The following is a 26,299-nucleotide window of genomic DNA, read 5'->3' as shown; positions in this document are numbered from 1 at the left end:
ACACAGAGGAGGTAAAGAGAGAGGAGGTTGAGAGAAACAGAGGAGAGAGAGAGACAGGAGAGATTGAGAAGGGGTAGAGAGACAGTTAAAAGACTTGCCTGCTGGTGTTTCACAGCATATAATTTCCACTTATGTCCCCTGGTGAAAACAGACCTGCCTGGATTCAGCAGCACAGGCTGAGAGGAGAGGAGCGAAGAGGAGAGAGAGGAGAGGAGAGGAGAGGAGAGGAGAGGAGAGGAGAGGAGAGGAGAGGAGAGGAGAGGAGAGGAGAGGAGAGGAGAGGAGAGGAGAGAGGGGGTGACTGGAGAGTGGGAGGAGATGAAGGGAAGCAAATAGAAGAAAGGAGAAGTGGAGGGGTGGAGGGATGGAGATGGAGAAAGAGGGGTGGAGCACGTGTGTCAGACAGATTAAGGTGGTTTGAGAGGTGGTGGACATTTCCTTAGTCCTGTACTTGATTGAAGTATAACTTGAAGTGCTTATAAAATTATAAACTTATGAAGTTGTGCGACCATGTTGAGTGGACCAAAAATCCATCTAATATCTGCTATCCTGTGAAGCTGTGTCCTGTCCAGTCTGTTACTGCTGGCTGGCTGGCTGAGCTTGATAGTATTGTGGAGGTTTGGGCATCGTGCTGGCATCACGCTCCAGTGGAGTTATTATTGTTATTGTTATTGCTATTGTGTGTGTGTCCATGTGCGTGTATCTGTACAGGAGGAGAGAGTGTGTGGATGTGTGTGTGTGTGTGTGTGATTATTCAGGTGCAGTGTGCCTCATGTAAATGCTCATCTCCCAGGACTAGTAGCACCCACAGCTTAATGGGAAAATTCATCAACGTCAGCTCTGTCTCACTGTCTCGCTGCTCATCCAGGTTAATAGTGTTTCTTTTCACACCCTATTCTCTCTCCCTCCCTCTCTCCCTCTACCCCCCTCTCTCTCCCTCCTCCCTCTCTAATTTTCTCCCTCCCTCTCTCTGTCCATCCCTCCCTCTCATCATCCCTTCCTCTTTCCCTCCTTCTCTCTCCCTCCCTCTCACCATCCCTCCCTCTCTCCTTCCCTCCCTCCCTCTCTCCATCCCTCCCCTCCCTCCCTCCATCCATCCCTCCCACCCTCCCTCTCTCTCTCCCTCTCTCCCTCCCTCGCTCTGTCTCTCCCTCCATCAGCACCATGGTGAACTGTGATAAACACTCCCTGACCCACCCAGCTGCTCAGAGCTGCTCTGGTGAAAATGTGGCTTCAGGAGCAGATACAATTTTAGCCTGATACTTCTATGCACACACACACACACACACACACACACACACACACACACACACACACACACAACACTGTTACTAACACATAAACACATCCAACCACACACACACACAGACACACGCACAAACACAAACACACAAACTGTACTCACAGATACACACGCACAGACGTTTGCTACAGAGGAAGAGATCCGAGTGGCAGAAAGACCAGCAAAGTCCTCGACACTCACACACACACTCACACACACGCACGCGCTGCACACACATCTAGTCTCACACTCATTAATAGCCAGCATTCCTTTCTCTGTCAGCACCTCCTAACAGCCCTGTGTGTTTGTGTGTGTGTGTGTGTGTGTGTGTGTGTGTGTGTTTTCATGCCCCTGGAGAGCTGCTAGTCACACAGCTACACAGTCTATTTTACATTCCATCTGCATTTTCAAACAGGTGAATTGGAGGTGAGAGCAGCTCTCCATCTAGATCTCCTGTCTGTCAGCCAGACTGACCTTGTCTCTCTGCACAGCTCATCACAAACACTTAGTCATTCAGTACGCTAAGTCATCAGTGCTTGTTGAAGGGCATTAAAAAGTCCCAAACGTCTCACAAGTGTACTGAAATCAAATCAAATCAAACTTTATTTTTAGCACATTTCATACACAGAGGGAACACAATGAAAGCCCCGGCGCACCGACTAGACTGTTACAACGCGCCCCCTTCAAGTGATGGAGGGCAGAGAGGGGTGTGTTCTTACCTTCCTGTAGACGATCATGTTAGGGGAGTCCTCCTCAGGATCCACCGTCCGCCCGGCCCCCCCGGGCCCCCCGGGCCCTCCCCCACTCTGCTCCTGGGACGTCTCGGCCATGACTGGGCTGCTGCGTCTCTCTCTCTCTCTCTCTCTCCCTCCCTATTTCTCTTTCACTCTTTCTCTCCCTCTATCTCTCCCTCACTTTTTTTTGTCTTCTCTGTGCGTTGTCGCCTTCAATCCTTCTCCTCCTCGGTCACACGGGGGAGGGGGGTGGGGGGTGGGGCGCTGCGGACAAAGAAGAAATGAGATAAGTGAATTGAGAGGTGTATATATCTGCTCTCTTTCCATCGCCATGTTCTATCTCTCTCTCTTTCATCTCCTCTGTCACAAGGGGGCTGGGGGTGAGGGGGAAGAAAGAAAGATAGACATCCTCATACTTGTCTCTCTCTCTCTGTCTCCCTGATACCCTCTTCCGTCACCAAGCAGGGTCCGGGGGGAAGAGAAAGGAAAACATTAGCTCCTGTCAGGGTAGCTGTAAAGTTGGTGGGGGGGGGTTAGGACAATTCCAAGGGCCCTGCACTGCCAAGGGCCCCCATAAACCACTATTATTATTATTATTATTATTATAAGGTGTAGGTTTGGGGCGGTATTATATTACTTCATACAGTAAGGCCCAAAATTTCTAGCGGCGCCCCTGGCTACTGTGCTACACATCTCATATCTCCCTCTCTTCTCCTCTTCTTCCTCCTCCTCCATCCATCCTTCCCTGAAGGTCCAGCTGAACGCAGAACTTGGTCTACAGTGAGCAGCTGGAGGACCAGTCTGGCCCCGTGGAACGGAGCAGCTTATCCCCATCTGAGAGCCTCAGGCTCTCTGCTATCTCTGTGTGGTATCTATTGACATACAGTAGGGGGGCTGAACGGCTGCCGATGCAATTATTTGATAGGACAGTGTAGGTGACAGACAGGAAAGGTGTGAGAGAGAGAGGGGAAGACACGCAGCAAAGGGTGTGGGCTGGATTCGAACCCACGCCGCTGCAGAAAGGACTAGCCTTTAAGCGCCCCAGCCCATTGAGCTACTGGGGCGCCCCCAGAAATCTATTATTTTATTTAGCCAGTTGTAAATTCCTCCACTGGGGAAGAAATGTTAGACTGATTGTTAAGCTTGCAATCAGCCATGATTATTCAAATTAATATTTTGGACCGGGGTAATCAAGCACGATGCCTGCAGATAAACAACATCACGTGCACTGACAGATACTTATCATCATATTCTTACACCACAACATTAGCAGAAGCAGAGCCCGAGCCCACCCCCAGTAAACACACAGGAACCACAGAGCCATCTGGCCCTGCAGTGGACCAAGCGTTCTGTCTGTAGCAGATGTGACACGACATGTCTTGTCTGTGTGCAACAGCCGCCGTGGCTCTCTGTCACTCCTCGGCTGTCAAGGAAGCACACATCTGCTCGCACGCACATCCATCCTCTCCCTGAAGCCCTCTGCTCTGCTCCCCCCGCGCGCGCACGCACGCACACACACACACACACACACGGTCATGGACACACTCACACATGCAGACATATCTAAACACACAGACAAACACTTACACACACTTAAACCTAGCAAAAGAGACACAGACACACACACACACACACACACACACACACACACACACACACGGTCCCTCAGCCCAGAGCTCAGCTGAGCCACAGAGCCTCCGGCGCCCCCATATCCCCCAGGTCTTCCAATCCCCCCGACACGCTACCGAAGTCCTGCTGTCCAATCAGAGTGATAAAAGACAACTGTTACCTACCCCTGCTGCACGCACACACACGCACGCACGCACACACACACACACACACAAAACACACGCACAAACTCCCTGAAACACACTGAAGTAGCAATATCATCCGCAACACCTCTCACAACTGCGTACCATGTTCAAACACACATACCATCAGCTGCTTACACAGACAAGACAGACATCACGGCTCTCGCACATCTAAAACTGATCACTGGAAGCACTCTTACCTTAGCAACAAAGTAACACCTGGTGCAGTCTTTTCCTTGTTCCTCTTCCCTCCTAGCAACAAGCAAAAGGCAGGTTCATTGGCTTCAGCTAATTGGCTTGGGAGTGAGAGAGGTGGAGAGGAGAGACAGTCAGAGAGGAGGTGGAGAGGAGAGAGACGGAGCAGAAGATAGAAAGAACCAGAAAGAACCACAGAAGAGGAAGAATGAGCAGATGTGGAGACGGCTGTAGGATCAGAGGCAGCTGCTGGAGGGCTGCTTACCTCCTCTCTCTCTCTCTCTCTTTCCTGTTCTCTCTCACTCTCTCCTCCTCGTTCTCTCTCTCTCTGAGCGAGAGGAGCTGTCGTCTGGTGTGGGTGGGCAGCGCGTGGAGCAGATCGGTCAGGTATGGTAAGAGGATCCTTCCGTGTGTCCGAGTGGGAATGTGTGTCGGTGTGTGAGCACGTTTGTGTGTGTGTGTGTGTGAGCACGTTTGTGTGTGTGTTTGTGAGAGCACGTTTGTGTGTGTGTGTGTGAGAGCACGTTTGTGTGTGAAAGAGAGAGAGGGGGGGGGGAAGAGAGGTGGATAAGCAGAGGGTGGGGGTTGGTAGTGGTGTACAAGACAGATATGGATGGAGGGAATGTGATAGAGGGGAAAGAAGAGAGACAGGTAAGAGCAAAAGAGAGAGAGAGAGAGAGAGAATGAGAGAGACAGATGAGAGAGGAAGAGAGATGATGAGAGAGAGAGAACGAGAGAGACAGATGAGAGAGGAAGAGAGATGATGAGAGAGAGAGAATGAGAGAGACAGAGAGAGAGGAAGCGAGAAGATGCCAATATAGACCAGAGATATGCTAAGAGATATTTGTGCATTTGCTCAAATTAACCCTCCTTTCTGACACACACACGCAGACGCGCACACACACACACACACACACAAACACACACGCTGCTGTGGCAGCAGGATAACTTTCAGAGAGTATGAGGCTGAGCACAGCCAGACCCTCCAGCACTGATAACCCTGTCTTCTGATGAAATCTACCACACTTTCAGCTCTCTCTCTCTGTCTGTACCTTTCATCGGCAGGCAGACACAACTCCGCAGTTTTGGATTAGATCAGAGAAATGGCTCATAAAACAGCCAAAAGCAGATGAATAACAGCCCCGTTGAACAGGAGAGCAGTCGTATCATGGATTTATATCTATCATATATATAGACTCGTTCAAACAAACATCCAGAGTTACCTGTTGGGTTTCATGAAAATGGCCTACATTTCAATCGAATTTAATATCGTTGGGACATTGAGCCGCTAGCAGCCTGTTCTATCTAACGCCACAGTCCCCGCGCCTCCATCTCAATTTCTCTCCATCCATCTCTGTCCCTCTCCGCCTTTTGTCATTTTCCTCGGCAGTTAGCAAATTGATGGGGGAAATGAATTGAAATCGATAAGCACACAAATCAATACGTGCACTTACCAGCTAACCATCATCTAACCCATCAACGACAGGGACGCTAATGGGCTACTCTGACTAAACTGATTGACGCTCACCTAAACCCACTCTGTCACTCACACACACACACACACACACACACACACACACACACACACACACAAATTCCATTCTGTCTGGCGTCTGTCATGTCTCTGGACGTTAAAAGCCCACTACGCCCGTTCATATGAATTATTGAATGCGAGTTAAAACAGGAAGGATGGTCCTGGGGGGCCGTCCATCACTTAGTGCTGTTGGTCAATGTCTTCTATAAGTCTGCTGCATTTCCTCATACACACACTCGCATGTCTACACACACGCACACACACACACACAGACACACACATTACATTACATTATAGTCATTTAGCAGAAAGCAACTTACAATAATTGCATTTAATGTAGGTAGTCAGTGTGCTACTACTCACCAGAACTCACAAGTGCATCTCCTTTTTCCTCTTCTCTTTCTAAGTGACTAAGAGCATAATCTAGTGCCTAAGTCAAAGTGCAAAAAAAAAGCAAATACAATAGAATCAGAATCAGAAATGTTTATTGGCATGTACTTTCACAACATACTAGGAACTTGTTTCGGTGAATGGTGCATAACATGGAGACAACATTGGACAGTGTGCAGCAGGGACGAGACAGGACAGTGCAGAGACAGGACACTGCAAATGAGCAGTACAAATTACGAATCCGAAAAGAAAAACAATATACAAAATGGAGTGCGGTCAGTGTGTATACAGTGAGTGTGCAAAGTGTAATGTGTATCTGATGTTTAAGTACACAGTATGTGACATGATGTGAGTGCATGCGGAGCGTGCTACAGTATGTACAGTACAATCAGTGGTAGAAAGTATTGTAGCGGTGACGGAGTCAGGGGTGGGGGCGGGGGGGCAGAGGGAGACACGAGTCTTGTTGATGAGGCTGGTGGCCGTGGGGAAGAAGCTTTTTCTGTGGTGTGAGGTCTTGGCCGCAGTCTCCAGCCTGAGGGGAGTGGTACGAAGAGGTTATGGCTGGGGTGGTATCGTGCAGGGTCTGGAGGGAAGGCAGGTTGCAGCCGATCACCCTTTCAGCGGAGCGGATGGCGGGCTGCAGTCTAGCTTTGTCTTTGGCTGTAGCGGCGGAGTACCAGGTGGTGGTGGAGGAGGTGAGGATGGACTTGATGATGGAGGTGTAGAAAAGTGCCATCATTGTCTTTGGCAGGTTGAATTTCTTCAGCTGCCTCAGGAAGTACGTCCTCTGCTGTGCCTTCTTGGTGAGGGAGCTGATGTTTAGCTCCCACTTGAGGTCCCGGGAAATGACGGTGCCCAGGAAGTGGAAGGAGTCCACTATGGCAACCCTTAAGTCATTCAGGGTGATGGGGGGGGCTGGGTTTTTCCTGAAGTAGTTCTTCCACTGTCTTGAGAGCGTTGAGCTCCAGGTTGTTTTGGCCGCACCAGGACAGCAGCTGGTCGATCTCCCACCTGTAGGCGGACCCGTCCCCCTCGGAGATGAGACCGATGAGGGTGCTGTCATCCGCAAACCTCAGGAGCTTGACAGACTGGTTGCTGGAGGTGCAGCTGTCCGTGTTTAGGGAGAAGAGTGGAGAAGAAAGGAGCTTAAGAGGAAGGGTCCGGGTATTAATTTTTAAAGAGATGGGCGAAAGATGGGCAGCGACTCTGCAGTCCTGACGTCAGTGGGCAGGTCATTCCACCACTGCATGGCCAGGACAGAAAAGGGCTGTGACTGTGTCGATCGACCGCAGGCCTCGGAGTGACAGGGCAACCAATCGCCCCGAGATAGCAGAGCGAAGTGGTCAGAAGGTGGTATTGGGCTTGACCATGTCCCGGAGGTAGGAGAGAGATGTTCCTTTCTTTGCCCTGTAGGCTAGTACCAGAGTCTTAAACTGGATGTGAGCTACTACAGGTTGAACACCAGGTGAGCTGTAGCTTTCTGGACAAGTTCCAGAGGCACGATGGCCGACGCCGGGGCCCCAGCAAGGAGGAAGTTGCAGTAGTATGGTGGGAGATGAAAGAGCCTGGATGAGCACCTGCTGCTTTTTCAGTGAGGAAAGGGTGAATCCTTCTGATATTGTACAGAAGGAATCTGCAAAAGCGTGTAACGGATGTGATATGTGCAGAGAACGACAGTTGGTCTTCCAGGGATCACACCCAGATTCCTTGCAGTCCGAGTAGGTGTCACCACTGTGTCGTCAATGGTGATAGCCAGGTCACAAAGCGGGCAGCTCTTTCCCGAGAAGAACAGCAGCTCAGTCTTGTCCAGGTTGAGCTTCAGGTGGTGTGCAACAATGTGTGTCTCCACTTGTGCGTCAGAGGGGGGAAATAACAAGACCAGCTGGGTGTCATCAATGGTAGGAGAAGCCATGCGAGGAATTTACAGAGCCCAGAGAGGGTAAAAAAAAAGAAGTGGACCTAGGACTGACCCTTGTGGAACTCCTGTAGTCAGACTGTGTGGATCTGAGCGACCCATCAGGTAGGATGCAAACAGGGAAAGTGCAGAGCCTGAGATGCCGGTCTCCTCGAGGGTGGAGAGGGGCCTCTGGTGGTCCACTGTGTCAAACACTGCTTACAGGTCCAGGAGTATCAGGACAGAGAAGAGAGCGTTTTCTATCACGGCGTGGAGTGACTCTTGTCACTGAACATTATTCTGGTGGAGATATGAAGACAGTTGGTTAAAGACAGCACATTCAAGTATTTTTGATAGAAAGAAGGTAAACCGGTCTGCAGAAACACACACATACGCACGCACACACACAACCCCCCACCAGCCTCAACTCTACTGTTGATACAGGAACAACCCCCCACACACATAAACTACAGTATGTCAGCCATAGTAATGCTGTACGACACTGTACTGAAATGGTATCAAAATACAGAAGCTTGATGTTTGAGGATTTCAGGCTGGGCATCATGACTTGTAGCCCCTGCAGACTCCTGTATGAACTAAACAACATGAGCTTTGCGTGTAGCTCTCTGAACAGTTTATATATATATATTGTTGATCATCTTTCATGTGTGATTTATGTGTCACAGTCCAGGCGGAGGGAGGATGGCCCTTGAAGCCTGATGAGGTGTGCTTCTTCATGGAGGGGGCCGGGGCCTCAGGACTGAGTCAGAGAGGGAGACGAGACGTGCATAGACATGGAGTGGGTGTTGTCAGGAGCACCTTGGCCCGGGAGGAAGGGAGAGAGAGAGAGAGACAGAGAGAGAGAGAGAGGGAGGGAGGGAGAGATAGAGAGAGGGAGGGCGGAGAGAGAGGGTGAGAGAGAGAGACAGCACAGCCTTTGGACAATGGAGAGTGAATGTGAGATCTGCTGCATGGGTTATAGAGGACGAAGCAGTAAGTGGCTGACCTCATTTTAATATCTGTCTCATCTCACCTCAGAATCCGTGTCTCAAAGATTTTAGAGAATGGTGACACTAAGACTTCTCTCTCCCTCACACACACACACACACACACACACACACACACACACACACACTCCTGCAGGGTTGCTGGCAATGTAACATTAGACACGAAACAAAAAAACACACCTCGCGACCGAAGTGGCAGAACTGATTCTTCTGCTAGTGATATTTTCAATTCTATGCGATGCCCTCAGGGAACTCAGGGCCCACGCAGTGTCCCCGCAGAACTGATGACTCACCTTGTCTGTAAGCGCCGCGCTGCTCTGCTCCTGTCGGAAGCCCTTAAGCGGCCGCCTCGCTACTTTGAAGGAGCCCTGAACCTCCTACGGTACCTGGATGATTGGACAGAAATAACCACCGCTCACCCCAGGCCTGAACAGGTTGACACGGTCGTCCCTCTTTCTCGACCTCCCTCCCCCGCTACCGTGCTGTTATGTCCTCCGCCCCTCCACAGGTGTGGAAAACGGGGATCCAGGATGGTCGACGCTCTGAGTCTGAATCTTGTTACATTGTACCCTGTAAACTTTACTGTAGCCTACCACAGCGGATCACGATCGAGCGACTAGCCTGCATCACGTGTTGGTCTTCATTTGAGTACTACTGTCTGTAGGCTACAGTTGTTCCTCACAGCAAGTGTTGTATTTGAAGACAGGAAATGAAGGACTCGTTAGCCAACGTTATTATAATAAACAGGGAGAGAACAGCTGCTGCCGGCCGGTCTGGTGGCGGTGGTGAAGGTGCTGTGTACTCAGATCCATCTCCGTCTGTCCGAGGGCAGAACATCAGCCCGGCCCGAGGCAGTCGCGGCACCAAACAGACCCAGTAGGCTACCCCCCCTCTCTGTCCTGTTTCACTGTTTACTCACTGCTACGTGAATTATCACTCACAGTGCGGAGAGAAGAGACACCTCTGATGACACCTCAGGAGTGTGTCACAACGGAGGAACAGAACACTTGTGGAAGCTGTGGACCGTCGGCAGACAAATTAATTCATAGGCCCAGAAAAAAAACAGAAAAGATCACAGCGCCTCAAATCAAGATGGGTTTTTTATTTCAGAAACGTTAATACTGTGATCACTGCAAATGTCTTTTTTTTTTCTTCTTTTTTTTTTTTACCTCTACGCTTTACAAAGGAAATGATCATGAGCTGTAAACAGTACTTGGTTATAATCGTGTTCTTAATGTGCATTTTCATTCATAACAGATGTCCTCTCTCTGAACCAGGCCATCCCAGAAGGGTGTTTTTTTTCACCTGGAGTAATCACTGATCTAACAAGGTTGGATACAGACCAGGAAGCCACCAGGTGACTTCTACAGTACCAGCCGTTGCTTGTCAGATCTGGGAATATTCCAAGGAAGGATGTGTTCTCAAGGGAATGAAACAGGGCCTGGGTGGAACCGCGCTTGACACACACGCATGCGCACACGCACGCACACACGCACACACACACACACAGCCAGAAACAGGATATAATGAGTCAATACACAAATTCACTGGAGTGGTTCAATACACACAATCATGTTGTACAAAACAGTGTGCAAAAGTTCTTAAAAAACCGAAATAAAACACATCAAAACAAAAATATTACAAAATGGAACATTTGAACATTCACTTTCTTCACGTTTTATTCCTTCTCTGTTTCAAACTGTCTCAACAAGCCAAATGACAGAACAGAACGATGACAACAAAACTAAGAGTATAAGATGATTATGCTCATTCAGAATTCTGCCCTGGAATGTAGTCAAGTGAGCGTGCATGTGTATTTCTAAGTGTGGGTGTCTGTATAGAACACCAAACTCACCAAACCCAAACTTACTGCTAGAACTATGAACAAACACATCTTTCACTGTGATACCCTAATTTATGATGTGAGCCTTTGAAACACAATAATCGATGGGTCAGCTCTACAGTAATTGATCTGGACGAGCCGCCCTGGACGCTGGGGCTGGAACAGGAACTGGGAGGAACCACAGTCTGTGGCTTCCACCTCTATCTCCAGATCTATCTGCGCTGACCGACGGCTCGGTAGCTCCATTACTAATGTCTGGCCTTGGGAGGGTTCTTAAAACAGAACCGATCTGCAGACCCACTCTCACTCTCTCTATGGGATAAACATTCTAGTTGTTCTTCATTCTTTTTGAAACATCCTCAAGGCATCTTTTGTGTACTCCAGTGAGACCACCCTATACTAGTGGGCTATTCTACTGACTAGACCGCTAGGCTCCCTGTGCTACGATGGTCTACTCACTGGATACACTGTGGATGAAGGGAATACAGGAATAGAAAAAAAAAAAAAAAAAAAGGTGTGTGTGTGAGGGGGGGGGGGGGCACTGAATCACACACACACATGTACCATATCATGGCTATCCAGTTAGGGTTCTGTAATGTTGGCGGTATGGGGAGCCTGATTGTTCATAATACAGTGGCTTCACAGAAACATGACACCCCGGTCTGCGTGTGTGTGTGCGTGTGTGTTACAAAGTGAACCTTAAACTTACATAACTATCTGACTCTTTCATCCGCTTCCCAGGTGCTGTTCAAAGGCACGCTCCTGTTCCTCTGTCACCGGGCGGAGAACACAGACTAGGCTAGACGCCGCAGTCAACAATCACATTCACACAGCCAGCGCCTCCACGTCGTGGTCTGACCCGCTCAGAGAGCGTAATGCAGCAGAGCCTGGCTCATCACCGTAGGACAGTTGAAAAGAGTTGACCTGGGATTGAACTTGGGTTTCTACCGACTGCAGAGAGGAATCTCTATCACACAGTGAATGCACAGTTTTTTTTTTCCTTTTTAAATAATGACATTTCCACTTTTCACCACTAGATGGCACTGAAAGCGACAACAGCAGGCTCGGGCACCACAAACACAAGATACTAATAAAAACCATATCAGGCTTTAACAGTAATGGAAAGAAAGCCATTTAAATAATAGAAATGATGCTTCTAGGTAAACTAAACACTGACGTCAGTTGCACTGTACGCATAGAAACAACCAATTTATTGTTTGATAATACAAGGAAATAAATAAATTGAAAAAAGTCCCCAGAGAATTCATATTCTCTCATTGATGTTCACGGTGTCGGTGCTTTGAATGGATGAGGGGGGGGCAGTGGGGGGGGGGGCGGCGTTGTACCAAAGCCTGAAGAAGTCTGATTGCTTTTACAGGCGAAACCCTGCATGTAAGACGGCTGTGGTTGAAAGTTCTGGTCCTCCATCTTTCTGGATACAAGATGCTCCTTCCTATTGCTTTTAAGAGAAACACAGTTTGGGTTCATCAATACTCTCTTGGTTTTCGTGGCAGCGCTGCCGATGGCTTTTTCAACACCTGTGGACAACTCCCCAAGTCTTTGTTGTCAAGGGTTTTATGTTTTGGTCAGTGTCACAAAGCACACGTGATGAACAGAGGGTGGTGTCCTGGTGTGAGAGAGGACAGGGGGCGGGGCCTCCCGGTGTGAGAGAGGACAGGGGGCGGGGCCTCCAGGTGTGAGAGAGGACAGGGGGCGGGGCCTCCCAGTGTGAGAGAGGACAGGGGGCGGGGCCTCCGGGTGTGAGAGAGGACAGGAGGCGGGGCCTCCAGGTGTGAGAGAGGACAGGGGGCGGGGGCTCCCGGTGTGAGAGAGGACAGGGGGCGGGGCCCCCGGGTGTGAGAGAGGACAAGGGGCGGGGCCTCCAGGTGTGAGAGAGGACAGGGGGCGGGGCCCCCGGGTGTGAGAGAGGACAGGGGGCGGAGCCTCCAGGTGTGAGAGAGGACAGGGGGCAGGGCCTCCGGGTGTGAGACAGAGAGGTGGTTGTAGCTTCTTGTACTTCTGTTTCTCTGCAGATGGATGGAGAGGGAGACTGAGACAGAGGGCGAGGGAGTCCAATGAACAAACGCTGTACAAAGAGGAGGTCTTGATCTCAAAATGACCAGAGCTAGTCCCTCATTGGTCAGAATGTTCAGGTGAGGTGGTCCGTGAGCGCGTGTTATGTACAGGTGGGTCTCCATCCTCTGGACTTTCTTCTAGCCTGTTCCCATGGTGACCAGTAAGGATGTTATGTTTGTTCCCTTGGAGATGGAGAAACGTGAGGGGACAGTTGACAGACTGTCTCTCAACACCATCTGTCTGTCAGGATCTGTCTGTCTGTCTGTCTGTCTGTCTCTCTCTCTCTCATCATTCTGTCTGTCTCTCTGCCTGTCTCTCATCATTCTGTCTGTCTGTCTGCGTGTAGGTTAGACCGGATGTCTGCACAGACAGGTGAGACTGTGAAGAGGAGGTCTAGAGAGGTTCGAGAGGGGTTCTAGAGAGGTTCTAGAGGACAGATTCAAAACAGTTCAGAGCCTTTAGCTTTGCCTCTCCGTGCGTTGGAGAGCAGAGGATCTCCCTGTGGGGAGTGAGGCGGAGGGACAGAGCTTCAGTTTGGCGACAGTGTTTTTGGGATGCTCTGAAACGTCACCACACACTTGCGCGCACACACACAACTCAACAGCACAACCAGCAAGGGTGATGGCAGCAGGAGGTAAACCCTTCAATATCTCCCAGAGATCACCTGGAGGCCGGGTCTGAGTCTCTCTGGAGGGGGGGGGGGGGGGGGTCTGTGACTGGGAATGAGCCACGGACAGGGGAAGGAACGCTTCTGGATCAGAAAATCAACCCCTGTTTTGATTGGGCGGTGGAGTCAATGACAGTTACTCTCCTCATCCTCCTCTCCTCAGTGCAGTGTGTGTGTGTGTGTGTGTGTGTGTGTGTCTCAGTTCATGTCGATGGTGTTGAAGACCCACTCGGTGAACTTCTTGAGCTTGGCGGCGGAGCTCTGAGACTCCTCCTGCAGTCTCTGGTTGTCCTCCCATAACCGCTTGATCTGGCCCTGCAGCCGGGCCTTCTCCTCCCTCTCCTGCAGGGGGCGACAGAGAGGGGAGGCCAGGGGAGGCAGCCCAGGGAGGGAAGGAGGGAGTTTTAGCAAGATGGCCACAGTGTCCATGGAGAGTGGTAGAACGTTGTGCACGCCAGAAAAGGACAAAAACAAACAAACAAATAAAGAAATGAGGGGATCATGAGAGAAAAGGGGAGAGAGAGAGAGAGGGAGGGTGGGGCAGGAAAGAGAAACGGGAGGAAGAAAGATAGTAGAAATGAGGGAGAGAGAGAAAGAGAGAGGTAATCACAAGAGTTAAAAGGCTGAGTCAGCAGGCCGACAGAGTGGAAGTGAAGCCGCTGATGGCGCCGGCGCAGCCGCCTGGCTGCTCGCGGCATCTGTATGCTAATCAAGCAGCTTCGCCATCCGTCATTGTTTGCAGTTAGCAGCTTGGGGAAATCCGCCACCTCGATAACTTAGGTAAGTAAATCAAATTTAATTACAGGACCTGGGGGTGGTGTGTGTGTGTGTGTGTGAGGCTTTATTCAACCACACAGTGGCTTTTTATGTGCAAATCAACACACAGATTTACTAAGGTTTCTTGAATGAGACCCAGCGAGCGGCGATGCCACACATGCAGTTTTTGGTTTTCGATTTCTCCCGTCCATGTCGTCCTCCTCCAGGGGCAGCCAGGAGCAGCGGGCAGCGGTTCATCTGCATGTTTTTCATATTGGGTTCTTTGGGAGGAAACCCTTGCGAAGACAGGAAAATTCGAGACCATGCAAAATCCGCACCGAAAGGCCCGGAGACCTTGGTATGAGGCGACAGTACTAGGTACTACGCCATCATGCCACACGTGAGGGATTTGGGGATGGCGGGCTTTAGCAGAGGTCAGTACATGATGTGTCTGGTGTGTCCTTGCTTTTTGTATTTGTGTGTGTTCTCTCACCTTCTTCAAGTCCTCCTGCAGCATCTTGACCATGGCCTCCAGCTTAGTGACCTTCCTTTCCAGACCTACATGACCCTCACTACAAAGACACACACACACACACACACACACACACAGAACATCAACGCCTGCCGAAACTTGGTATCGGTATTTACCACCGGTTGTGATACTACTGTCGTATAGTGTGCTGGTATGTGTGTGTGTGTTTGTCTGTGCCTGTGTTTGTGTGTGTGTGTGTGTGTGTGTGTGTGTACAGGGTAGCCCTCGGGAGTAGTAATCTCACCCGTGGGATTCAGCAGTACCGATCGCATGCCTCAGGTGACTGAATAAGCCTACCTGTTGCTTTTCATTTGTTAATTCTGATTGATTGTAATTATGTCATCAGTATAGCCATGGCATTGATTGATTGGTGTCAGATTAATTTTGCTTTCATTTTAAGACTTAATCTAGGTAGGATATCTCAAAATGGAAGCAAAATTACTCTTACACCAAAAACCTTTATACCCCGTTAGTTGCAAACAATTGGAAAACACCCATTTATGTTAGAGATATATGACACATACAGTAGATGAGGCCTTTACAAAACAGAATATTTTTTCCATAGGGTAGTCTACATAAAGTGATGAATGAACAAATATCTCTGTATTCGTAAAACACGTAGCGGCTAAATGCCTCCGCCTAACAATGCAAGTTGCAGTTAACCTAACTAACCCTTACTAACTGCTAACCTAACACTAATGCTAGCTAGCTAATGCTAACGCTAATGCTAGCTAGCTAAAGCTAGCATTAGTATTAGAATTATACGTTAGCTAGCTAGCATTAGCGTTAGCTAGCTAGCGTTAGCATTCAAAAGTGCCTTTTGTGTTGTCACGTGACCTTGACCTTTGACAATTGGATACCAAAATCTAATCCAATTAAAGGAGAATGCTTGTTTTTGACAACCTGGACCTTATTTACGGCATATTATAAAACGTTTCACTCACCGAGATAACTTTGGTGTAATTCGGAGGCCTGTAGAAGAAATTTAAAATCCAGCGCGAGCCAATATCCATGTAATGGCGGCGGACGGGGCACTGAGAATGCAGCTTCTAAAAAAGCTATTTTCTGCTGCGAAACGGTTGTTTTCATCAATCTGTCTTTATGAATCGCAAGTTGTGCTTACATAGAGCGAGGGCTTGTTGTGGTTTTTCACATGCCTCTGTAATCATCTGTAATATGATCTTTAGAAACGAAATAGCTTCCCCACTTGCTCCAGCACGCATGCGCACAGCGTGCAGACTGGCTATTCTCCGTTACGTCTGTAGGCTACACTCGCGGCTCACATTCTCTACTCTACGATCGGCTTGTTGGTGCCTGGAATATTATGTGCAATATGCCTGAATATTTATCCGATTTTGAGGATATAGAAGATGACTTAGAATATGATGGATGCCGATCGTAGCGTAGAGAATGTGAGCCGCGAGTGTAGCCTACAGATGGAGAATAGCCAGTTTGCGCGCTGTGCGCATGCGTGCTGGAGCAAGTGGGGAAGCTATTTAGTTTCTAAAGAAGTTTCTAAAGATCATATTACAGAGGCATGTGAAAAACCACAACAAGCCTTCGCTCTATGTAAGCACAACTAGTGCTGGATTTTACATTTCTTCTACAGGCCTCCGAATTACACCAAAGTTATCTCGGTGAGTCAAACGTCTTATAATATGCCGTAAATAAGGTCCAGGTTGTCAAAAACGATCATTCTCCTTTAATCTAATTAATTCAACCTGGACATTTTGGCTAAATATGTACAAATTCTGTCAAGCCGTTCTTGAGATATCGTGTTCAGCAGGCCAAAAACCCCTTTTGTGAGGTCATTGACTGCCATTCAATATGTTAGGGGGCGCACACACAAATTGTTTGGGTGCTTTTAAGCCCGTTTTAAGTCGTTTTTCAGCCAGATTTAGAGGGATATCTCATTTCTCATTGTTATTCTAAGTTCTCACCGACACCTAACACTGTGTGCTTTTGACATGTCTATATCTATCTATCTGTCTGTCTGTCTGTCTGTCTGTCTGTCTGTCTGTCTGTCTGTCTGTCTGTCTGTCTGTCTGTCTGCCTGCCTGCCTGCCTGGCTGCCTGTCTATCTACCTACCTACCTACCTACCTACCTACTGTACCTACCTACCTACCTACCTACCTACCTTCTACTTCAAATAAGTTTCAAAGAGACCGCCACTACCACAGAAGACTACCTCGGAAAAATAAATTCACTCGGACAGAACGCGTCTAAATAAGTTATTTAATGGTAGCGCCGAGGCTTCAAAACCCAGCATTTGTTTAAATAGACCCTTTTGCTTAGGTAAGTGAAGTTTCATGTTTATCTGACACTTGTAAATATGAGCGCCTCTCCTAAATAGGCCGACACCTATTTATTTTGACGGCGAAGTGAATGGAGGGTGAAAGGACTGTTGTCTGGCATGAGCGAGCATGCAACAACAGGACTGAGAAGGGCTAGTTAAGTCAGGACCAGCGAAGCACGCGCACAGCGCGTACAATTTTGGGGGAGATGCGCTTTCAAAGCATACCCTGATGGGAGGTTTCACAGCACCAGAAGGGCGCTGAGCAGTGGCATTTTTATATGTAAAAAACATACAGAAACAACCAAGCTTTTAGGGACACACTAAATAAACTACAGAGCTATTATATGACAACAATGGCCAAGCACCACGAAGAGGAATGACAGAACGATAAAATACACCCCCTTAGGGAACAGCACTCAATAGTACGGAAGAGCATTAGGGCCAACAACTGAGTTTCTGACTACCAACAACTGAGTTTTTTTTAAGCTTCTGAGTTTAGTCAGAATTTCTGACTTTAAAGTCAGAATTTCTGAGATTAAATTCTGAATTTCTGAGAAAAAAGTCAGAAATAACTTCTGAGAAAAAAGTCAGAATTTCTGACTTTAAACTCAGAAGCTTAAAAAAAAATAAAAAAATCCGCTGTTGGCCCTAATGCTCTTCCGTACAATAACCTACTCCCTCACTAATCAGTCTTTAGGCTACTACTAGCCTACTAGGCCTTAGCCCACCGCTCCAAGAAGCAAAGTTAACGCTCTCGAGTGCCGATTAAATCTAGGCAAAGCAAAACGCAGCCATAACAACTGGTAATTAATCACAAAAGATCTACCTTATATCGTAACCCAAACTTGTTTAATCCACTTCAGTATGGAATCAACTTTCAACAAATACTCAAGATTTCCGTTTTCAATGTTCACTGATGCTGCCAGTAGCTAGATAGCTAAAGTGGACCGTAACGTGGACTGTATTTTCATGAGGACTGTAGGGGGCAATGGAGCACTACCAAAACGCTAAACACAGATGAAAATGAAGCGATATGGCAGAATACAAGACGCATTTAAGTCAAAAACAGTCTGAAAGTCGATTTTCGTGCCTTCTTTCACTGAAAGAAAATCAAGTTTTATTTGGATTTGTATGGGTAAGCCAAGCTTACCCTGGCCTATAGGAGCAATCACCACTACTTCTGAATCTTCTGACATTCATTAATAATTCATCCCATTTATGCAAGTTTTTGCACTAGTATGGCGTTAACATCACCAAAAATGGCCGCGCGGCACGGAATTAATAACCTGCCCTACTCTGCCTGGGATTGGCTAATATGGTGCCTTCCTTGGTTGAGATTGGTCAGGTTTTAGGCATGAGGAGTTCGATTGGTTAAAGTATATCAGGGTAAGCCAATCAGATGCAGAATAGCCCGGGGTCATTCCGTCATCACAGAGATTTAGTACGTCTTTCGCGTTTCGTTCAGGGCGGGCCCAGCTGATTCAGTGGGCGGGCCTGGCACCCAAATGCCCCCCCTTGGAGACGGGACTGTAAAAATGGAATATTGCAAGTTCATTGAGCTGGGCTAGAACTAGGAACTAGAGGTCTTCACGAGTCAGGGAAATCCGAGAAGACCCGAACCGGACCCGAGACCCGTACGGGTCCGGGTCCACATTTCCACACTTTTATTATGGTCAATTGGGTTCGGTGGATCCGATTCTATTACCTCGGGTCCCGGGTCTGTTTATCATTATGCGTAACACCCGAGAGAAACGCATGCCGCGAATTCAGTGAGACCGCGGGCGTGACGCGAGCGGAGACACGGCAGCCACAGTAGGCTACCTTGTGAAAAATAAGCGGAAAGAAAATGAATATAAAGAGGTCAAACCTAGCGGCAGCTTTGTGTAGCCTTATTTATTTACGGCCATTTCATTTCCATGCTGCCACATCACAGCCTGACAAAACAGCGATTGATCCTGTAGAGATTGAGAGGATAAATCGCAATTCCATCAAACTGTGATGCAACAGCATGCAAGACAACAGCCGTGACAGCCTAAGCGATTAATGCTACTGCTACTTGCTACTACTGCCTGTCGGATCCGTAAAATACCCGATCCGACTCAGGTCTCGGGTCTCTGTCCTACTCCTGCTCTTGGACAAAATCGGGTCCGGTATACATATTTTTTTTTTTTAACGAATGTCTTGGGTCCATCTCGGTTTCGGGTCCACATTTTAGACCCGAGAAGACCTCTACTTGGAACCTCTCAGCTCGTTCCTAGTGAGTTGACATATCACATCTTGTCCTGATGTTGAATTGGTAGACAGTTCGAGATAATTAAGTTCCATCCAGACGGAGAACAGATATGAGTTTGAGGAGAAGGTAGGCCTGCTCATCTAATGTCGTGCCGAGTATCATTGCCTTCATAGAATGTGAGAAATTCAGTGATCCAATGATCAGACTTGTCTTCATTCGTAGACTATGAGAGAAATACACTGTGAACCAAGCCTGCTAAATCTGCTCAAAGACTTCTCAAAGGTGAAATCACTGAAATTAAATAACGCCTGGCTGAAATCCCACGGGATTTCCCCTGTGAAATATCACAATGGTGAAATGCTGTGGAAGGCTGTGGAAGTGCTGGAGGCTATCCACTGTATTTATATGTGTGTGTGTCTGTGTGTGTGTGTGCGTCCGTGTGTGTGTGCGTGTGTTTATATTTTTATGTGTGAGTGAGTGAGTGTGTGTGTGCCCATGTGTGTGTTTCTATATGTGTGTGTGTGTGCCCAAGTGTCTATTTCTATATGTGTGTTTGTGTGTGTGTATGGAGTACCTTCAGGAGGGTCTGGAGAGAGGGTCAAGCTGTAGCTCCATGTGCATGTGTGTTCTAAGTTATATGAGTGAGTGAGTGAGTGAGTGAGTGAGTGAGTGAGTGAGTGAGTGAGTGAGTGAGTGAGTGAGTGAGTGAGTGAGTGAGTGTGTGTGTGTGTGTGGAGTACCTGGAGGAGGGTCTGGAGAGAGGGGCAGGTTGTAACTCCATGAGCTGCTGCTGCTGAGGGCTGGAGGCTCCACTGCCTCTGAGGTTACAGTCAGTAAACACACACCCCCTCTGGACTAGAGAGAGAGAGAGAGAGAGAGAGAGAGAGAGAGAGAGAGAGAGAGAGAGAGAGAGAGAGGGAGAGAGAGAGAGATAGAGGGAGAGAGAGACAGAGAGAGAGAGAAAGAGAGAGAGAGAAAGAGAGAGAGAGGGAGAGAGAGAGGGGGAGAGAGAGAGAGAGGGAGAGAGAGAGAGAGAGAGGGAGAGAGAGACAGAGAGAGAGAGATAGAGAGAGGGAGAGATAGAGAGAGAGAGAGAGAGACAGAGAGAGAGACAGAGTGAGAGAGAGAGAGAGAGAGAGAGAGAGAGAGAAAGAGATAGCGAGGGAGAGAGAGATAGAGAGAGAGAGAGAGAGAGAGAGAGAGTCAGAGAGAGAAGGAGAAACGGAGAGAGAGAAGGACAGACAGAGAGAGAAAGAGATTAGAATAGAAAGTTTAATTGCCATAAACCAGTTACAGGTACATTGGAATTCTTGTCATTGCTTGTCCTTCTAGTATCAGTGCTAATCACTTCCTCATTTCAGTCCTAGGTTCCCAAACAAGCAAGCAAGCAATTTACTATCCATAGTCTAGCAGTCTATCAATTCTATCAATTTGAACGTCATCTACATATCCCATCATATCATGAGACAGAAAGAGAGAGGGAGGAGAGAGAGAGAGAGAGGTTAAGAATATCCCGATGACAAGTAAATGCCAACTGTCAATTAAATAACCCTACGACCCCATAGTTTCTCTCTCACTTTCAAAGGTGTTGGCCACATCCACCAGGTGTGTCCAGTCCAGGGGGCTGTCCCTGTCGGTGGGTGGGAGGGGCATCAACTCCTGGGGGAGGGGCCCTCTCTGCCTGTCCATCAGCTCAGCCAATGACGTGTCAGAGGCCGACAGGTCACCTGGGGAGCAGACAGGGACGAGGGGTAAGGGGCCGGCGCCGTGGTAGCCGTGCATCCTTTCCGCCACTAGAGGGCAGCAAAGGCACATCATCGGCGCTCTCACCGTGCAGTTTGACGCCCATCTTGTAGGAGGGCCGGCGGAGCGGCGCGCCGCGGGTGATGGGGGAGCGAGGCACAGTGGAGCAGCTGAAGAGCACGTCGGCGCCCAGGGCCTGCTCCAGCGCCGGGTCCGCCCCCAGGCCGGGGGGACGCTGGCCGCGGTACATGCTCTCGTCCGACAGGGTCCTGTGGAGCGAGCGGCGGCGGCCCGGGGGCTCGTCTGATGGAGCCGACTGGGGGGGAGGACGGGGGGGGGGGGGGGGGGGAGGGGGATGGAGAACAGCAGTGAACACGATGCCGTGTCGACTCGCCTCGTGGAGAGGAGGTTAAAAGGCGTCCTCATAAATTCGGAGCTTCAGAATCAGAATCAGAATCAGAATGACAATAAGCCAATTCTGATTCTGAAGCTCCGTCTACAGAATGGCCGTCGTTCAGCCAGCTAATGCCGGGCTAACACTACAGGATATTTAAAATCCTAACCAATTTCGAAATCGGGTTACATCACGCACATAAGGAGAATCTTAACAGATATTCTTCTTGCGCATCTCAAACAAGCACACACAGCAAGATTTGAAAATAACGGCTCAGCACACACTACAGGATCTTATCGTGCCCGAGGGAGCAACGAACCACTGGTCTCGCCGTCTCACTTGTAAAGTCGGGACGTAATAATCTTAAATATCAAACATGCTTGAAATTATCGGGGCCGCCCCGATGGGTCTGCGAGCCGATCGGGAGGTATAAGATTGGATCTGTAGACCCCTCACATTACAAGATAATCTGGGCCGATCATCGGCCCCGACCAACGTTCCAGACCAGATTTCTCCTCCGATTGTCGGGAGGGGTGAATCGGGGATAGATCGGCCCAAAAATCCTGTAGTCTGAGCCCGGCTTTAGTCTGAGGACACTTCCTTTCCCTCTTTCCCCCGGCTTTCGGCGGCCGCCTGGTCGCGGCTGCGCTACCTTGTCCTTGTGCCGGCGCGGGCGAGGGAGGGGGCTGTCGGGGGCGTTGTGTCTCCGCCTGTCGTCCTCCACGGTGGACCTGGCGTGCGCCTGGGGGGAGTGCATGTCCCTCAGCGAGGGCCTGGCCTGGGGGGGGGCGCCCTCGCCGCCGCCCTCCACTGGAGACTTCCTGCTAACGCACGCACGCACACGCACACGCGCACGCGCACGCACACGCACACGCACACACACACACACACGCACACGCACACACACACACACACAGGGTGTCGGTTCATCAAGTCCAATCTAGAGCATGTACATCAGGAGACCAAAAGGTGGCGATCAAGTACTGTGTGAGAGCTGTCAAGCAAGAACTTAAGACCATAAGGAGAGACCTGCCCTCCTGCAGATTCTAGCTACAGTAAACCTTTTCCCCCGGGGAGAGACCGGTCGAACGCGACCCTTACTTCCGCGCGTCTCCGAAGTCCACGGAGTTGATGGTGGAGCCGGGTTTCCTCCAGCCAATCAGGTACTTGGAGGTAGCGCCCTGGCGGGGGTAGAAGCTCTTGGGCCCGGGGGAGATGGAGGTCTGGGAGGAGGGCGAGGTGGCGGAGGCGGAGGAGTCCTCTCGGGGAGAGCTGTGGCCAGAGTGTCTGGAGCTGGGGGAGGGGAGGGGGTGAGAGGGGAGGGGATGAGAGGGGAGAGGGATGAGTCTGTGTTAGTTCCGTAGTAGTGGTGGCTAGCAGTAGCACTTGGCTTGGGGTTCGAGACAGCTTGGGTCCTTCTACCACTCTTTGAAACCCATGTAGGACAGTGGACAAGTGGACACACACACACACGCACACACACACGTGCACACACACACACACACACACACACACACTCCCTTCCTACCTACCTGGAGTGTGAGGCGGCATCACTGAGGCTGTAGGAGCTCCCGTCCCTGACCAGCAGGTGGGTGGGCGGGCTGCGGACCTTCCCCTCCAGACCCCTTTCTCCCGGGGGGCCGGGTGACTCGGCGGCGGCGGGGGATCTCTCCAGCATCCTGCGCCCCCCCTCGGTGGGGCTGCTCCAGGGGGAGGCGGCCCGCTCCCTCCCCTCGCGGCCCCCGGGGGCCAGCAGGGAGCCGGAGCTGCCGTGGTGGTGCGGGGGCTGCTGCTGCTGGTGGGCGTGGCCGTGGGGCGGGGCCCCGTAGGAGCTGGTGTCGATGCCGCTGTCGGCCGACGCCCCCTGCAGGTAGCCCCCGCCCAGGCCGTTGGGCTCCGTGTCGGGCTGGTCCCCGGGGCCCCCGGAGCCCAGCTCGTACCACTTGTCGCTGTCGCTGTGGCCCCCACTGGACGTGCTGGACAGGGTGTTGCTGCTGGAGTGGCCCGAGTACGGCCCGTCGGACTGGGGGGGAAGGGGGAGCGGGGCTGGGTTAGACGGGAAACAACCAGGCCAGAGTGACTAGGCCAGAGGATAGTGTGACCAGGCCAGAGTGACCAGACCAGAGTGACCAGGCCAGAGTGACCAGGCCAGAGTGACCAGGCCAGAGTGACCAGACCAGAGTGACCAGACCAGAGTGACCAGACCAGAGGCTAGCATGACTTCTTAATCGTTAACAGCTTGAGGCCCATGGTCAGACTGTAGCCTTCTTCTTTTAAAACCGTGCCATTCATTTTATTTGGCTTGGTGATGGATATCGATGGAGAGCTCCATGGCAGCTCGTTGTCATGGTAACACAAACAGCATGTCCCTGCCACCGCATGTTCTTCGAAACAAAGAGCCACAGTGTACCGTTTAACTATAGAGCACCGTCTAACTGATCTAACATCGTGTTTTCCGCTAGCTAAGTAACGCCCCCGGTCAACATGGACAGAAGTGCTGGGTCTCTGATACTGTAGCGGTCATCTAATCTAAGACAGTAGAGCTGACCTTCTTGGGTGACATGTGGATGACCTGCTCCTGTCTCTGGATACGCGGGGCCCCAGAATAGCCTGAGCCGGACTTGGACACAGGGGCGTCTGAAAAAAAACAAACACACACACACACACACACACCAGACACACACACACACACACACACACACACACACACACACACACACACACACACACACACACACACACACACACACACACACACACACACACACACACACACACACACACACACACACACACACACACACACACAGGGTTGGTGATACAGCTAGGACACAAGACAAACAACTTATCAAATCCAAGTATCCAAGATGGCGCCGTGTATGGCCGCTCTGGTGCACTGTGGCCTGTGTTTTTTTGTATAATTTCGCATTTTCCAACCCGCCTGGGAGTTCCCTCACCGAAGAGGAGCTTGTGAATATCATCGAGTCTTGACAGAAGACTTTAGTTTGTAGACTTTAAAAATAAATCTGCCCCCCACCCTCCCACACACACTGAATGACACCCCAGTGACCACTGTTGAATCCATCCGCTTCCTGGGCACCACCCAGGACCTCAAATGGGAAGGAAACACCAGCTCCCTCACCAAGAAGGCACAGCAGAGGATGTACTTCCTGAAGCAGCTGAAGAAATTCGGACTACCAAAGAAAATGATGGTACTCTTCTACACCTCCACCATCCTCACCATCACCATCTGGTACTCCGCTGCTACGGCCAAGCACAGGGCAAGACTGCAGCGCGTCGTCCGGGCCAGGAAGACAGCGGCCGACCCCTCCCACCCCGGCCGACCCCTCCCACCCCGGCTGTAATCTCTCCGTGCCGCTCCTCTCAGGCAGGAGGCTGCGGCCCATCAGGACCTCGTCCGCGCGCCAGAGGCAGCTGTTTCCCCGCGACCGTCAGCCGCTTTAGGAAAAACTTGTGTCCCCCTCCGACCCCCCCTGCCCCCCGCCACAGTTGAGAGACACTTGCACGTGACCTGAATGTAGTGTATAGGACGCGCCGCGCTCACAGAGTACGCCGCACACACACACACAGGGTATACACGTGCACACGCTCGCTAGCACGTACTCGGGTACATAATGTTCAGGGTTGGGAGGCTGCCTTCTGACTCACCGCCCACACACACGCACCCACACGCACACACATGCATGCATGCACACACACACACACACACACACACACACACACGGCCTGCAGAGTGACACGGCTAACGGTCCTCTCACAAAGACGCCGCGTATGTCCGTGAGAACGCCTGTGCCACTGCTCCGACTGCACCGGGGGAGATAAACCTCCTAAGGTTTCCGCGCCTGCTTGTGGCATGTGTGTGTGTGTGTGTGTGTGTGTGTGAAAGGAAACTCTGAAAGGGAGTGTAAATTAGACTACTGTGTAATTGGTGAGGTGTTATGCAACGTGACGTTCACAGAAATACAGAGAATAGGCAATTATAGAGCACAGGACCCAGGGGAGAGACGTGTGTGTGTGTGTGTGTGTGTGTGTGTGTGTGTGTGTGTGTGTGAGAGTGAGTATGTGTGTGTATGTGTGTGAGAGTGAGTGTGTGTGAGAGTGAGTGTGTATGTGAGAGTGAGTGTGTGTATGTGAGAGTGTGTGTGTGTGAGAGAGAGTGAGTGTGTGTGTGAGAGTGAGTGTGTGTGTGAGAGAGAGTGAGTGTGTGTGTGAGAGTGAGTGTGTGTGCGTATGTGAGAGTGAGTGTGTGTGCGTATGTGAGAGTGTGTGTGTGTGTGTGAGAGAGAGTGAGTTTGTGTGTGTGTGAGAGTGAGTGTGTGTGTGTATGTGAGAGTGAGTGTGTGTGTGTGAGGGACAGGCAGTAGTAAGAGCATAAAGGGGGATAAAGCGTTAGCATTGTAGGTGCTCTTGGATCTCAGGGAATGGAGGCAATTTCAAAGAAGAAAGGTTTGCACTCAAATGAAGTCGTCGGGAGGGAAGTAATAATGTTGAAAAGCCTTTAATGTATCTAAATTACTTCATTAATTATGTAAGCCCGATATATTAAAAGCTTTTTAATATTATTACGGGAGTCGGGAGGGAAGCCCGATATATTAAAGGCTTTTTAACATAATTTCTTCCCTCCCGACTACTTGATTTGAGTGCCTGGATCATCTTTTCTTTTTTTAAATGTAGATGATGCGGGCAATTCTTGGTGTGTGTGTGTTCACATGCGTGTGTGTGTCTGTGAGAGAGAAAGTGTGTGTGTTTGTGTTTTCTTGTGTGTGTGTGATTTCTGTTACTGTGCCGTTTCCCACAGACAGCACAGCTAATCCTGGACATGCACCACTATGGTGACAGAGACGTGGGGCTCCATGGTGAGGTGGCGGACATGTCCATAAAGAGGTGGCG

The 26,299-nt window shown here is 50.1% G+C and overlaps 2 protein-coding genes across 2 annotated transcripts in view; both read right to left on the bottom strand.

The window, feature by feature from the left end:
• Positions 1-2,112, bottom strand: part of rgs6 (regulator of G protein signaling 6) — a gene marked incomplete at both ends in the record, with an annotated part of 102,613 nt that extends 100,501 nt beyond the window's left edge. Inside the window, one exon of the mRNA XM_084439261.1 lies at positions 2,002-2,112. Within this exon, the coding sequence (XP_084295387.1) occupies positions 2,002-2,112 (111 nt within the window). The remainder of the gene's footprint in view (positions 1-2,001) is intronic.
• An 11,519-nt stretch (positions 2,113-13,631) lies between these two features.
• sipa1l1 (signal-induced proliferation-associated 1 like 1) overlaps positions 13,632-26,299 on the bottom strand; it is a gene marked incomplete at both ends in the record, with an annotated part of 16,953 nt that continues 4,285 nt past the window's right edge. Inside the window, 10 exons of the mRNA XM_084440040.1 lie at positions 13,632-13,775; positions 14,683-14,761; positions 19,992-20,106; positions 20,829-20,978; positions 21,082-21,310; positions 22,041-22,209; positions 22,490-22,681; positions 22,921-23,411; positions 23,925-24,025; positions 24,630-24,823. Of these exons, the coding sequence (XP_084296166.1) occupies positions 13,632-13,775; positions 14,683-14,761; positions 19,992-20,106; positions 20,829-20,978; positions 21,082-21,310; positions 22,041-22,209; positions 22,490-22,681; positions 22,921-23,411; positions 23,925-24,025; positions 24,630-24,823 (1,864 nt within the window). The remainder of the gene's footprint in view (positions 13,776-14,682; positions 14,762-19,991; positions 20,107-20,828; positions 20,979-21,081; positions 21,311-22,040; positions 22,210-22,489; positions 22,682-22,920; positions 23,412-23,924; positions 24,026-24,629; positions 24,824-26,299) is intronic.

This window comes from Borostomias antarcticus, assembly GCF_949987555.1.
Source record: "Borostomias antarcticus genome assembly, chromosome: 6".
NCBI classification, from domain to species: Eukaryota; Metazoa; Chordata; class Actinopteri; order Stomiiformes; family Stomiidae; genus Borostomias; species Borostomias antarcticus.
The sequence above is the reverse complement of the archived record's forward strand: the minus strand, read 5'-3'. Positions and strand labels throughout refer to the sequence as shown.